The 15,716-nt window shown below is 38.6% G+C and overlaps 1 protein-coding gene across 2 annotated transcripts in view; it reads left to right on the top strand.

Moving 5' to 3' along the window:
* AVL9 (AVL9 cell migration associated) overlaps positions 1-14,990 on the top strand; it is a 50,754-nt gene extending 35,764 nt beyond the window's left edge. Inside the window, exons 11-16 of one of the 2 annotated variants that reach the window (XM_068973268.1) lie at positions 5,594-5,728; positions 6,901-7,120; positions 9,351-9,468; positions 11,969-12,022; positions 12,535-12,623; positions 14,875-14,990. In XM_068973268.1, coding sequence (XP_068829369.1) covers positions 5,594-5,728; positions 6,901-7,120; positions 9,351-9,468; positions 11,969-12,022; positions 12,535-12,623; positions 14,875-14,990 — 732 coding nt within the window. The remainder of the gene's footprint in view (positions 1-5,593; positions 5,729-6,900; positions 7,121-9,350; positions 9,469-11,968; positions 12,023-12,534; positions 12,624-14,874) is intronic. The other variant, XM_068973269.1, reaches the window with a different exon arrangement.
* The last annotated feature ends 726 nt before the right edge of the window (positions 14,991-15,716 follow it).

The following is a 15,716-nucleotide window of genomic DNA, read 5'->3' as shown; positions in this document are numbered from 1 at the left end:
ACTTGAAATTGATGGTGCATTTCTTCTCAGTCTTAGAGATGAGGCTTATTACATAAACACTGTAGATACCAGACTCTAAAATATGCTTGAACTTTTCCTGAGAGCTGAATTAGGGATGGAAGGAAGAAACTAGGTTGCTGAGGGAGAGGAGATGAGACTGGTGGCAACTTTAGGACAGGACCGTGGGATGAGAGGAGGGCAATGAGGGAACCAAAGGAGAAAGATGAAAATTTAGAAAATGTACCCATGTATTCATAGATAGCTATGGGTGATTTTTTAACTTTTAAAAAAAGATAAACACCTACTTCTTAGTTTTTTAAATTGCATGTATCTGGTACTTTTTAAAATTTAGTAATAATCGCCTCCACCAGAAGATCACTTAATTCAGAATTCTGTTTCAGTCTGTAACTGTTTTAGTAAAACAATAAACTTATGAAAGAATTACTATTAAATGTAGTTGGAAACCAAACTTTTTTCTGCTTCATGTATTAAACTTCTTTATATATTGCTTCTGAGTTTTGGTTTGCTTGCTTACAGTGTGTCATATTCAAATTTAGGGAACCTACAAATAACTTCTATAAAGTAACAGATACATGTTTTTGAGTTTTATTCAAGCAGCACCACAATTTTTCCCCCTCCTCTCTCAGCGTGATTTTTAGTTTCATCATAATTTTGCATGAAGTTGTGTTTTATTATTCCTCTGTAGTTTTCTGGTTTTGGCTATTCTGCAATATGTAAATTCTGTGGATGGATATCTACATTGTTTCTGGTTTCTGGTTACTACAAATACCGCTTCTGCTGCTGCTGCTGCTAAGTAGCTTCAGTCGTGTCCGACTCTGTGCGACCCCGTGGACGGCAGCCCACCAGGCTCCCCCATCCCTGGGATTCTCCAGGCAAGAATACTGGAGTGGGCTGCCATTTCCTTCTCCAATGCATGAAAGTGAAAAGAGAAAGTGAAGTCGCTCAGTCGTGTCAGACTCGTAGCGACCCCATGGACTGCAGCCCACCAGGCTCCTCCATCCATGGGATTTTCCAGGCAAGAGTACTGGAGTGGGTTGCCATTGCCTTCTCCAAATAACGCTTCTATTAAATTCTTATTCAGTAATCTTGGCTGTATATGTGCAAGCATTTCTTTAGGAGTCAGTGCTTAGAAGTGGGAATGCTGGATTATAAGGAATGGGTAGATTAGCTTTACTAGAATAATTCCAATCTGTTTTCTAAAGTGGTTGTGACAATTTCTATTCCCACAGCAATGGATAAGAGTTCCTTTTGCTTCACATTCTCACCAATGGTTGTTATTGTCAAACCTCCTGATATTTAGCCAGTCTCGTGGCTCTTGTCTTTTCTTCCGTAGTCACTGTTGAGGCTGACCGTCTTTTCATATTCTTGGTAACCTTTTGAATTTCCTTTTGTGTAGTAATTGTTTAAACCTTCTGAATTATCTCCCTCATTCTCATGATTTGTGAGACTTCAGGCTTTGTAGTTTTGACTTCCACATTTTGGGTTTTGTCTACCTGGAATCCATTTTTGTGTATGTTGAGGAAGGGCGTCTGTCTCTGTGCTTTGTTGCTGTTTCATCCATTTATCTGTCTATCCTTGGGTCAGTCCCGCACTGTGTTAATTACCATTATGTCGTGTCAGGCAGAGAAAAGGCTTCCCCTCTTGCTATTGTTCTTCAAGAGTTTCTTAGCCCTTTGCATTTCCACATCAATTTCAGGATCAACTTAAGTTCTTTCTTATACTTAAGATTTAGATAGGGGTTACCTTTGCTACTGCTACTGCTGCTAAGTCGCTTCAGTCGTGTCCGACTCTGTGCGACCCCATAGACGGCAGCCCACCAGGCTCCCCCGTCCCTGGGATTCCCAGGCAAGAACACTGGAGTGGGTTGCCATTTCCTTCTCCAATGCATGAAAGTGAAAAGTGAAAGGGAAGTCGCTCAGTCATGTCAGACTCTAGCGACCCCATGGACTGCAGCCTAACAGGCTCCTCTGTCCATGGGATTTTCCCAGCAAAAGTACTGGAGTGGGGTGCCATTGCCTTCTCCAGGGGTTACCTTTAAGTGCTAGATAAAGTTTGGAGAGAACTGACATCCCTACAGTATGGAGGCTTGCGGTTCACAAACATGCTTATCATCTCAGACCTGAGAGATAAGTAAGTGGCAGTTGGTCCTCATGACATTGTAGCCCTTCCCAGGTCACAACGGAGAAGGCAGTATGCTTTTGAAGTGCTGTAACAGATCAGCTCACAGCAGGTCTGCCAGATTTACCAAGCTGAGGTGTGTTTTTTGATGCTGTTTCTTAATTTTAACCGTGGTCAAAAAACAAATAGAAGATTTGTCCACTTTATCATTTTTAAGTGCACAATTATGTGGTATTAAGTGTATTCTCATGGTTGTACTACAGATCTGTAGAACTTTCTCATCATGCAAAACTGAAAGTCTGTGTTCTTTAAACCACAACTCCCCATTCTCCCCTCACCCCAACCCTTGGCACCCATCATTGTTTCTATGAACTTAACTACTTGTAAATACTTACATAAGTGGAATCATACAGCATTTATCTCTTTGTGACTGGCCTATTTCACCTAACACAATATCCTCAAGGTTCGTCCATGTTGTAGCGTACGACAGAATTCCCTTCCTTCTTACAGCTGAATCATATTCCATTGTATGTATATGCCACACTTTCCTTATCCATTTATCCATCGATGGACATTTGGGTTGCTTCTACATTTTGGCTATTATGAGTAGTGCTTCTGTGAACATAGGTGTGCAAATATCTCTGCAGTTTCTTTTTTTTTTTTGCCCATTATATGCCTCAGCCCAAATGTAGAAGTTAAAGCACCCTAGAAAAGAGGAAAGTAGTAGTGTGTTTGGGTGTAGAGGCTGCTGTATTTTAATGTACTCAGACTCTTGCTGCCACTGTACATTGGAGATCTTTAAATTTAGGCTAGATTGACCATCAGTAAAAGTGACGATGCTAAAATTTTAAGGTTATTTTGAAGTACTATTTAATATAATTTTACAAATCTGCAATCCTTTCACATGGTTCAATATTCAGAAGGTTCCAAAGCATCTATAATAATAAAAAATCTCTCTCATTCCATTCCCTACTACTCAGAGAATAGCAGGAAATTTGTTCCCCTCTCAGTTGGCAACCAACCTTACCTAATCTATGTCCTTTTTTTTTTTTTAAACAAAGTATTCCCTGGAGACGAACTTCATCACTTACTGCAGGGTACTCCATCATATAGAAAAACATTTATTCATTGCCCTGCTGCTGCTGCTGCTAAGTCACTTCAGTCGTGTCCGATTCTGTGCGACCCCATAGACAGCAGCCCAGCAGGCTCCCCCGTCCCTGGGATTCAACACAGGAGTGGGTTGCCATTTCCTTCTCCAATGCATGAAAGTGAAAAGTGAAAGTGAAGTCGCTCAGTCGTGTCCAACTCTTAGCAACCCCATGGACTGCAGCCCACCAGGCTCCTCCGTCCATGGGATTTTCCAGGCAAGAGTACTGGAGTGGGGTGCCATTGCCTTCTCCGATTCATTGCCCTAGTCATGAATGGTTAGGATTCCTGTCTTTTGCAATGATAAGTAATGCTGCAATAAGTAACTTTTTACAAATCTCACACATCAACAGGTGTATCTGTAGGATAAATTGTAAGAAGTAAAATACTGGGTCAAAGAATATGGATATGTGTAATATTTTAAGGACTATTTCTTCATTTTTAAAAAAAAGAACTTCGAAACTATTGACTTTTTTAGAAAACTACATTCTTAGTTTTCGTGCGACTTAGCCAAGAATTCCACTGTTGACAACAGACTTTTCTTCTTTAACAGAATCAGCTGTGAAATGCAATACTATGAGCAATTGAATCAATCTTTGTAAATATTGGTAGTTCTGAAAGTGCCCTTCTTATCAAGGATTCTCAGTCCTGGCTGGGGGAGTAGGAGTACTCGGGGGAGTCCATATAAAGTTTGAAAGAGCGTTCGGCATTGTAGTATTTATGTTCAGAAATGGGTAACAAGTTTTTAATTCGTAGCACACAAGGTAAAGTATGACCCATGAGTCTACCAGCCGTTTGAGTGATTTGGCATGAGGAGCATGGGTCCTTTCCACCTTCAGTCACAAGAGGGCGTGGGTTGGGAAGCACTATATACTGAATCTGTGTAAGGCATAGACATGGGTTTCTGTTTGCTGCTTCTACTGTTTGACATGTTATAGAGGAGAGGAAAACACTGTCAAGAAGGAGAATGGAGCCAGTTTACCAGACGTGTTCCAACTTCTGGAAGTCTTCTCTCCCGTCTTCCCCTAATAGCTGGCTGTGTGCTACATCCTAGACATCGGGAAGGGCACGAAGCAGCAGGAGTGGCGTTGCCTTCCCTCAGAGAAGTTCTCATGGTGGAAACAAGACATTATCTGGATAACTGTGGTTCAGTGTTTTGCTTTATTTTTTTAAAGATGATTAGAATAACAAATAAAACTGTCATCAAACTTGATTGAAAACAAACTCAGGAGTTCAGCAAGTCTTCCCTCCTGGCTTTATACACAAATTATGCCACTTGTTGAGATATATCTATCTTGATTTAGAATTTTTCAGCAGAAATTCCATTTCCTCCTTCAGTGCATCATTCCAGTGTTAGCATTACTTTTTTCTCAGGATATAGGCTTTTTTTGTACACTTAACTCCCTGCTGTGGCTTGGCAGTTAAAATATTTAATTTTCAGGGCAGTGGTATTTTCAAATGCAGTTCAACTGGAAATTTTAAATACACAACTACTGCCATGGTCATTTTTGCTTTGAACATTTAGTAGCAAATATCTTGAAATACTGTGTCATTGTAAATTATAGTACAGTAAAATAATTGCTATGCAGTGCTTTGCTATTCTCACAAGAGTATTTTGGTGGTTATGTGCAAATGCCTGTGTTTTTAAATTTTACTGGAAGAAGGAACAGCTTTCTACTAAACAGCATACTTTTAACGGGCTTAATATTAGTACTTCATTCCTAAATGAAAAAAAAAAAACAAAACACCTAGCTTGTTAGTTATAGTGGAAGCTTTTAAGTTGAACTGAAAGCCAAGTGGTCACACAAGACAAACCTTCATGTTAGACCACCTTGCCAAGATTTGACCATTCATGGAGCAGGTTAGCAATTAACTGGCCTTAATACAGTCAGGACCTGTGGTTGTTATTATTGGTATATTATTGTGTTGATTCAAAGATCAGCTGTGTTAGGAATAGCATGAGGTTGGGGGAAGATTGGAACTTTCCTCTCCTACTATTAGCTGTCTAGGCTTGACGAGGGGCTTCCCTGGTGGTTCAGTTGGTAAAGAACCCACCTGTGATGCAGGAGACCCAGACTCCGTCCCTGAGTGGGGGAAATGCCCTGGAAAAGCAAATGGCAACCCATCCTAGTATTCTAGCCTGGGAAATCCCATGGACAGAGGACCCTGGTGGGCTACCATGGCCCAGTCCATGGGGTCGCAAAGAGCTGAACACAACTTAGTGACTGAACCACCGAAACACCAGCTGTTAGGAGAGACGTGGCTGTTCCGTTACTTTTCTAACATTTTCTACTCTTGTAACTCATAGGGATATCTGTGTTTGCCTTATATGGCACTGCAGCAGCATCATCTTCTCTCTGATGTCACCATTCGAGGATTTGTTGCTGGAGCTACTAACATCCTTTTTCGACAACAGAAACACCTCAGTGATGCCATTGTGGAAGTAAGTTGACATCTGAGTGCAGGTCCTTGACTGCTGGTCCCTGTTTTACTTTTTTAAATGGAATTTGGGGCATAGTAATAACACTAATAGTGGTCATAATTGCTTCCTTTGCCAGGCATTCTAAGCACCTTAGGTATATGAACTTACCTAGTTTTCATAGCAACCTGTGAGATAGGCATTGTTACTGTCCGTATCACACCTGCGGAAGCTAAGAACAGAGGGGATCAGACAGCTGCTAAGTGGATGAGCCAGGATTCCTACCAAGGCAATCTAGTCTTACTGTAGTCTCACAATAAAAGTATGTTTATCATTTAAATAATTTAAATACCTCTACCTTGTTTAATATGCCCCAATATCAAGCAGAAGGAGCTAGAGATAAACATTTGATATCTTATTAATATAGAAGAAGTACAAATAATATAACTTTTACAGTTAAAATAATTTTTACAAATGGGTGAAGGGAATTTCAGCCACCCTAAGGTTTCTGTAGTTCCTACCAGAAAGTACCAGAATGTGCTTCCTGGGGAAATGTTTATAATACAATAAAGTAAAAATCTGGGATTCAAAGCTATATGGATCCCAATATTGAGGGAGAAAAATACATATATTATACCTTCCAAGACAGAAGGATATAGATGAAAAGACCACAGAGTTTTCTTAAACATTATTGTTACATTATAGTTCTGAAGTGGGTTGACAAGCTGATGGGTATTTATTATTATACTTTAAAACTAACTTGTAAGTTACATATAGTTCTTTCTGTGTCAAGTATTACATAATAAATATACCCCAAAGTATCTGTTCAGTCAAAGCAAAAATTTTTAGTAATTGTATTTAATTAATTGTATTCATTTCTGTTTGTATGATAAAGATGATTTTTACTGTACATTTCTATGTTTTCCAAAATATTTGTGAACATGAATCACTTTTATAATTCAAAATTAAGTATTTATGCATGTAAGAACAAAAAAATGAACATTTTTTTAAATAGTGAAAAGTAAGAAACAGCTTCATTATAAAAAACCTGTCTCTTTCTTAGGCTCATCTTTTGAGAATGCTATTATTCATATTTTTTATTTCCAGCTCCAACTTCCCAGTAGTTACTCTTTAAAGTGTGGCATGGATGTCTGCATGAATGCCCAGACTCTGACTTGTACCTGGGTACCCTCTAGGTAGAAGAAGCTCTGATCCAGATCCATGATCCAGAACTTAGGAAGCTGCTCAATCCAACCACTGCAGACCTAAGGTTCGCAGATTACCTAGTGAGGCATGTGACTGAGAACCGGGACGACGTCTTCCTGGACGGCACGGGCTGGGAGGGAGGTGACGAGTGGATCCGAGCCCAGTTTGCAGTCTATATCCACGCACTGTTGGCCGCCACACTGCAGCTAGGTAAGGAGCTCACAGTCACTTTCTCATTTTGTAACTCTGGATGCTTTGAATTGCATAAGAAATAAAGCGATCAGAAAAATTACCTGTCCCTGCACACACATAGAATTAACTACTCTTCACAGTTTGAGTAATTCACATCCTTCTGGACCTTTTTCTATGCATGTTTTGGATTTTACTTTTGTAGTGTTCGTGGTAGTCCTTCTGCAAACATGGATCCCATTTTTCATGTTTTTTATAGCTTAGTTTTTCTTTTACTATAAACATGTATCGAGAGAAAATGCAGATCTTCATCACTTTTTACATGACCTAGTATTCCACCATACGGAAGGATATATAGGTAGTTGAGTGCTCCTTAGAAACACTGCTTACATGTTTTTAAGATATATGAGGGTTGGAAAAAAATATTTTTAAAAATAGAAATCATTGGAGATCACATTCTAGTGATTAAAGCTTCAAATTTATATGTTCTAATAGTATCCCTATTAAATGTTTAAAATGGATCAGGCAAACATAGAATCACTCCTGTGTTAAAATTCTCATTCCCTGTAGAAACGAATATATTCAAGGAGAAATGAAGCTTTGCAATGAGCTTTCACACCTGGGATACCTGCCACCCTGCACATTAGCAAATCAGTAGATTTGGTAGTGATGGTCGTAATGTTGTTAAAACGATATGGACCTTCTGTTTTCCCTGCTTCTCAATGATCTCTCCAACTGTTTCCAGGTTGCTTTTTAAAAAATTGTGGTGAAATCCATATAAAATTTACTGTCTTAACCATTTATAAGTGTGTAGTTCCTCAGTGTTGAAGTACCTTCACGTTGTGGTGTCAGTAGATGTTTAAATCAACCCCACTGCTGCCGCCTCCCAGATTAGTTCTTCTAATAGTACATGCAGAGTTTTAAATCCAGGCTTCAGGCATGTTCTTCATTCATTGAGAAATCTATGGAGTGACTCCTTATTTGTTAATGGGATTTTTTTTTTTTTTTTAATGTCTGCCTCTTCTACAATTGTAGCAACTGAGATCTCCAAATTAAATCCTCTAACCCAAAATCACTCAGTTTATCTAGTAAGAAAACCCAGGTCTCCACCAGTCATGTATGTTCCTAAGTAATTAATTTACTTCTTAAAAATATTTTCCTGAGTACACAGTAGCTATGTATTTTCAGAGGGAACATTTAACATGTGTGGAGACCCACCCTTATTTTTTTTGAGCACTTTAACATCTTCTAACTCATTTCATCATCCCAGCAATCTTAGGGGTAGATACCGTGTCATCCTCATTTTACAGATTTGAGAAAGTGAGGCACAGAGAGGTTAAATAACTTGCTCTTCCCCACTGGTAAGAGACTGAGCTGGACTTCAACCCAAGTAGTCTGGTTCACACCCAAGCTTTTAAAGGAAATTTATCCCAATAAGCTGATTGATTAATATGTTCTTAAAAGCACTTCCTTATGGTGTATATAGAACCATGAATGCTCTTTTCTTCCTCTCCCAGCAACGAAAGTCACGTGTTTCACCTTCAAAGCAAGCAACTTGGAATTAATATATGAAGCGATAGCCATTTGAATCATTTCTCCAAACCTTTTCTGTTCTTCCAAGTAGAAGAAGCACTGTGGATTGAAGCTTCCTCTTGATAGTGACGAAGCCAAAAAGTTTTATGCATTAAATATATGAAAATCCCCTTATTAAGTATTTTGACCCTGAAATGCATGGACACTCAAGAATGAGTTTCACCGAATAGTAAGATAAAGAAAAAAGAATGGCTAAAAAGAACCAATTATTCTAATTTCCTTTCTTAGAAAATGGTATTTGTGAAAAGATTTTTTTTAAATACCTAATTGCGTACTCCATAATATATATGTATGTCAGTATGTTTAACTCACTCTAGTCTGTAGTTTTTAATAAATAGTACTATGCCTGCTTACCTTGGTGAAGAGAACATGGAAATATTTTGGAGTTTTTAGGAACCTTAGAAAATATTTGGCTCAACCCCCTTATTTTCTAGTAAGAAAAATGAAATTCCAGGTGATCAAGTGACTTAGCAAAGGCCGCATAGCTTCTTACTAGGGTTCTGGAACTTGACCCAAGTTTCCTGACGTTTGGTAGGCTTTCTCCCCAAGAAAGCAGCAGGGGACAGGGAGGCTAAAGCCATTTCTTTACTGTTATTATTAATCTTTATAACCCTGACTGGCTACAGTCCAGCCCAACTTTCAAATATTTACTTGACAGATAATGAAAAGATCTTATCGGACTATGGGACGACCTTTGTTACAGCTTGGAAGAACACTCACAACTACAGGGTCTGGAACAGCAACAAGCATCCAGCACTTGCAGAAATAAATCCAAAGTAAGCACATCCTCTACAGGGTGATGGAGGTGGTTGGCTTATTAAGGGTTTCTGAATAAAGAAAATCATGTCTTAACTCTGATGATACTGTGAATATCTTCAAGAATCCCTTAAATAGATTTTTTATTAAAAAAAAAGGCTCTCAAGTACAGGGAAGCAGCTGAAAACTGCTTCCCTATTCACACTTCTTACTCACAAAGCACAAGGCATTTTGGAAGCACTAACATTTCTCCCAGCTTCCAGTATAATTAGGAGACGAAAGTCCTAGCCTGTGGGGTGCTCGTATGTCATATCGATCTTTCCTCCGTTTCTCTGGATTTTTGCCTCAGCAGAATGGTCAAGCGAGACAGAAGCCTTGAGGGAAATAGCACTGGTTAAAACTGAGAGGTTATTGTAAAATACGAAGTGTGAACAACTGAAGTCAATATTTGAATTCCTAGATAATCGGTAAAATCTGGTGCCATTTCCATATCAGATTCTAAGATCAACAAAACTTAATACCTGTCATAATATTGACTGTTGACTGGGCAAAGACTTTATTCCACGTAAAAGGCATTTAAATGTGCTAGAGAATTGGGCCATTAAGAAAAAAATATGTGAATGGGAGAGCAGAGTCTAAGGAGATCAATTGATATAATGTGTACATAGTGGGAACTTCTAAATTCAAGGATTTTAATTTCTTTATGATACAAGTATACGTTGAACTTTTGTTTTCATTTGTGGTTTTTTTGTGTATGTGTTTTTAAATTAATTTTTATTGGAGTATCATTGCTTTGCAGCGTTATGTTTCACTTGTATTTTAAACTTTACTTCTTCATGAAAATATGACAGAAATCAACTTAGTACTGATTACCATATTATTTAGGAACTTGGGTAAACTTGACTTGGGAATGTGCTTTAGTGGGGCTACACACACAAAATCCAAGGATTTATGTCATTGTAACTTGCAGAAGCATCTGCAAGGAAGCAGAGCTTGGGAGAACATGTCTGCTAAACTTAGCCATCTAGGTTCAGGACCAGTTTTGGTGAATTTAGTCCTCATACTGGGCTATGACAGAAACCTAGATTGCCATTTGGATGTGGTAAAAACATACAGAATGAAAAGGCAAAAACACTGTAATGGAATTAAATGAAAGGACTAAGTTCAAAGTTTTCTCCCTCACTAACCACAAGGTCTGTGTTCTGAAGAGTAATGAAGAGAAACAGATGTGAGCTTGCTTGCCTAGTGGCGCTGGTTGTAGTGGTGGCTGGGGAGTGGCCATTCACAGTTCTGTCTCCTCCCCTGGGCTCTGTTAGCCTGGACAGATCTTTACTCAGCTGCTGTGTCTGCTGTGGTGCCTTTAACTTGAAGCAGTGCTACAGATTTTAATGCAGGTCCTTATGAGGATTAGCTGGCATGTGTTTTATAGGATTGTGAAAACAGTACTTTTAAAACTATGTAAATAATTGAGATTATTTAGGTTGAGGAGAAAGAAAGCTGAAGCAAAAGACCAGAAAATTAGATAGGGAACTTATGCAGATATGATAGTCAGCAGATTTTCAGTATTTTCACCAGATTAAAAACAAGAAATGATGATCGTCTTCAGCTGTCATCAGGGGATATAATTTAGAAATATTCAAAACTTAATGTAAGGTTTGAGATCTTTGAAACCCTTTCTTCCGCTCCTGATTAAGTCCTCTCAGTGCTTGCAACTGGTGATTCGGAAATCCAGATAGAGAGGTTGTTACGTATGCTTAACGTGACCAGTAAATAAATTTGTTATCATTTGAAAAGCCATAATAGCATTTTTAAATTTTAATTGGAGGCTAATTGCTTTACAATATTGTGGTGGTTTTTGCCATACATTCACATGAATCAGCCACATAATAGCATTTTCATGTTATAATAAGTGGCTGCAAATTTCACCAGGGTGACTTTTTTTCTGGTCACTTTCTTTGTTAGACACTGACAGAAGGACCCCTGGCCTGTGTAAGATAAGAATCTGAATGTTTACTGATTCTTTGTTTTATAGTGTAATGTTGATCAGGTTGCCTGATTTTTATATATACTGTTTCCCTAAGATCTGCACTTTGAGTTGCTTTTCTGATAACACAGATTAAATCTTCCTTTGACCAACAGCACCCATTTATAAGATGGCCAGAATCAAGCCACGGCCAAAGTCAGGGACTCTAACCCTGACTGTCCCAGGAGCTTTTTTAAAATGTTGGTGCTTGGGCCCCACCTCAGACCAAAGAAGAACATTAGGGCGGCACTAACACAAACCAACCCCACCCAAGGGGAAAAAACACCTATTTTACAAGCAAAGTACATAAGCTGAGAGAGACTCCCGTGACTGAGTGGAGAGCTGTGATCAGAGCCCTATTTCCGGTATCGCATTTGGAGCACCGCCGCCCGCCTGAGTCACCCCCGTGCAGTTTCCTGGTACTTCCTTGTGATAACTCTGTGTTGCAGCTTCACTGGTGAGATACTCATAGTCTAAACTCAAACTTTGTTTTACAGCCATCCTTTCCAAGGACAGTACTCAGTGTCAGACATGAAGTTAAGATTCTCACAGTGAGTATTTAGGGAAAATCCTAGGAACATTCTTCTGTCTGAATTCATGCCATGTGTTTCATCGCTAATTGGGAATTGTTTTTCTCCACTTCATAGACTTGTGCTTCAAATAGTAACCAAATATGTGCATAACGTTCTCTAGCTCAGCAGTGTGTATGTTTCAAAATGAAAACACTGCTGTTTCATGGAGAATGGTGTGAACTAATAGCAGGATTTGCCATTTTTATTCTGGTGAAGTAACTTTAGCAAATTATGACCATACGAATTATGTATAACCATACATCCTTATGTCCTTACACCACTTTCTGGCTCATCTATATTTTCTTTTAAAATTTTCTGAAAATTCCTGTACTTAAAATATTAGTAAATTAATTGATGTATAACAAATAATGAATTATTAATCTTCTTTTCTCAATAATTCTGATTTGGGGGATGATTATAGAGTGGTTAATGTATATGTGAGTGATTTTTTTTTTAACTGTACTTACTTAACATTTCTCTCCTTTATTCAGTTCTGTTCAAAACAGTGAGCGTGGCAAAAAACTTGGAAACGTCATGGTTACAACAAGTCGGAATGTTGTACAAACAGGAAAAGCTGTTGGTAAGGATGTCTTAGGCAGGAACAGATTGGAATCATAAAACATCTCTTCTCTATCCTCAGTATGTCACAGATAAAAACTTAAAGTTGCAGAGATGTGTAGATCACATAATAATGCAAGATGGTTGAATATACAGTGGTTTTTCTTTTTAATTTTGGTTGGTCTTATTCATTAAAACAATTCTTGTGACACTAGATAATGCCAAACCAAGTTTAGCAAATGTTGTCATATCTGTTCTGTTATCAGGAGTCAAACTTCTCTGGATTTCTCTTGCTGTTCCCTGAGCTGCCCACAGTTCTTTATAAATAGTAGAGTACTATTTATATAATAATAAAGTAGGCATTAGGAGCAGCTGTCTTTAAAGGTAGTATCACACAGTAAAGAAGATCAGTGAAAACCAACAATTTTTTTATGAAAAGATCACATTAATGATACTTCTACAGACTAGTAAAGAGAAAAAGAAGATACAGATGACCAGTATTGGGCATGAAAGAGGGGATACCACTATAGATCTTACAGAAATTAAAAGGATAATTAGGTAATACGATGAATAATCTTGTGCCAGTTTTTCAACTGCTTAGATGAAATCTACAAAATCCTTGAAAGACTCAAATTGCCAAAACCAATGCAGTAAAGACATAGAAAATCTGAATAGCCCTAAATATATTAAATAAATTGAGTTAAAGTTTAAAGGCTTGCTACAAGTTTTTAAATGTAATCTAAGCCCTGGTGGCTTCACTTACGAATTTTATGAAACACTTAAGGAATAATGTTAATTTGATACAAACTCTTTCAGAAAGTAATGGCTGAGGTAATGCCTCCCAATTTGTTTTATAAGGGTGTATTACCCTGATACCAAAACCAGACGAATGGTTGTTAGGTATACCCTTCTGTACCTAGCTTTATTCACTTTGGCTGTGTTGAAGATTATTCCATCTCTTTTTCTAAAGAAATTTCTTGCTCCTTCTTTCCTATATTTTTAACTGTTTAATTTTATGCTGTTTCAAACTTAAAGAAGTCATGTAACAGTGTACAGGGAACTCCCAGTTGTCTCAGGTGCCCAGTTATTTACACTTGGCTACATTTGTTTTGTAATATCAGTATTAAAAATAGGGCCCATCTCATTCCTCAGCTCCTGAGAGCTAAGGGTTAGCTGACTAACCCTTACTGAACACAACTCTAAAGCCCCAGAACTAGGTGATATCTGTGCCAGGGCCCTCCTAGCTCTAATGTCCGGTACATCTGGAGATGGGTAAGAGAACTATTCTGCAGACTTAAAGGCAAACACGGGGCACACAGTCCTATCACCCCTGTACAAGGGAACAGAATTAAATATATAAGCATTTATTTCCATACAGTATTATACCTTTGACTTATTTTGAATTCTTTGTTTTTGGTAGAAAAATTCTACTTCATCAAAGGTATATGATGTCAGTTAATTTTTAGTGATGCTGCTGATACTTAAATTCTATGGCCTGTTCCCTTCTTCCACACTCCCCTCTCCAAGAACAGTGAGTGTGTATGATTCAACTTACATAATTTCATTATAACATCAGCTTTTGAGATAATGCTGTTAAAAACAAAACAGACCTCAGGCAGATGGAGCTCTGTATGTTTTAATTTGGTGTACCATGGTTATTTATTTTATTTATTTGAGTGCTTCGGGCCTGTCTTGCAGCGTTGCAGGCTTTTCTCTGGTTGTGGCGCATAGGCTTAGTTGCCCCGAGGCATGTGGGATGCCAGTTCCCAGACCAGGATCAAACCCATTTTCCCTTGCATTGTAAGGCAGATTTCCAATCACTCGACCACCAGGGAAGTCCTGTGATGCAACATGATTTTAGATGACAATAACAAATTTCCCTAAGCAGCCTAACAACTCTTTCTTGTAGGTGGTTTTCAGTTATAAACTTGGATTTGGGTTACAGAGAGCACATAGAAGTTTTGTTTTGTTGTGTGTGTGTGTTTTTGTTTTTTTTTTAAGCTCTCCAAGTCATTTAAGAACCACTGGCCTGGGAAAAGTTTCCCAAAGACTTTCAAAGTACATAGGAGAGCAGTGTCTTATACCCAGACACTAGTCAGGTTCCTCTTAGACATTCCCATGGTAAGGGATTATTTTGAAACTAGAAGTGTCAATTTTATTGTAGTACCTATTAACATATCAGTGTGTTGCAGTTAAGTAACATTGGTTTTTCAGTGCCTCTTAACAGAAGTGAAGATCGTTTTCCTTCTATTTTTCCCCTCCTTTCCACTCAGGCCAGTCGGTTGGAGGAGCTTTTTCCAGTGCAAAGACAGCTATGTCTTCATGGCTTTCTACTTTCACGAGTTCCACTCCACAGAGTCTCACTGAGCTGCCTGACGGGAAACCCTGAGCCGAGCAAGCCACCCAGAAGCTGCTGTCGCTTTCTTAGGTTTTAAGCGTCCCCTGTCTGTCTACTGCTCCCAGACTGTTCCTCTTCATCGGCTGCAGGTCCACAGCAGGGGACCAATAGGTCGAACTGTTTACATGGACGGTTGCCCTCTGTCTAAATGAATGTCATGGGACACTGAAAAGATGAAAACCACAACCGCAGCCGGGATGGCTTCCCAGGTTGGGGTTTAAATTGACTACATTTATTTCAGTCTGAGCCTGATTAAAACACACAGTGAACCTTCTAATGAATTTTGAGTTCTGACATTATACATTTGTTTACTTTAGAAAAGTTTCTCCTTGATGTAAGTTTTATTCTGTTGTTGCTGTCTGAATATCCAGATGGATATTTATACCTGCTAAGATTAAGTTATATTACAATTTTAATTTCTCTAAAGTGAGCCCTAAAATGTTCTGATAGCGTGGAGGGGCCATACAATCCAACCCTTTGCTGTTATTTTGCTGAGTTATATGAGGATTTTTTTGTTTGTTGGTTCTCTACCTGCAAAACAAATTTGTCATTCACTTCCTCCTGGAAACCATAGAAGTCAGAGGTGGTAGTTCTGAGGATGGAGTGTTTGTGATTTTAATTTATCCTTTTCCCATCCTACACACTTGCTTTGAGGTGTCAAGGAGTGTCACTGTGCTTTCTTCCTCTTCCTAATTGTTCAAGTGCAAAGAATGAGCA

Source organism: Capricornis sumatraensis, chromosome 5 (genome assembly GCF_032405125.1).
Source record: "Capricornis sumatraensis isolate serow.1 chromosome 5, serow.2, whole genome shotgun sequence".
NCBI lineage: Eukaryota > Metazoa > Chordata > Mammalia > Artiodactyla > Bovidae > Capricornis > Capricornis sumatraensis.
This window is presented reverse-complemented; position numbering and strand designations above follow the sequence as displayed.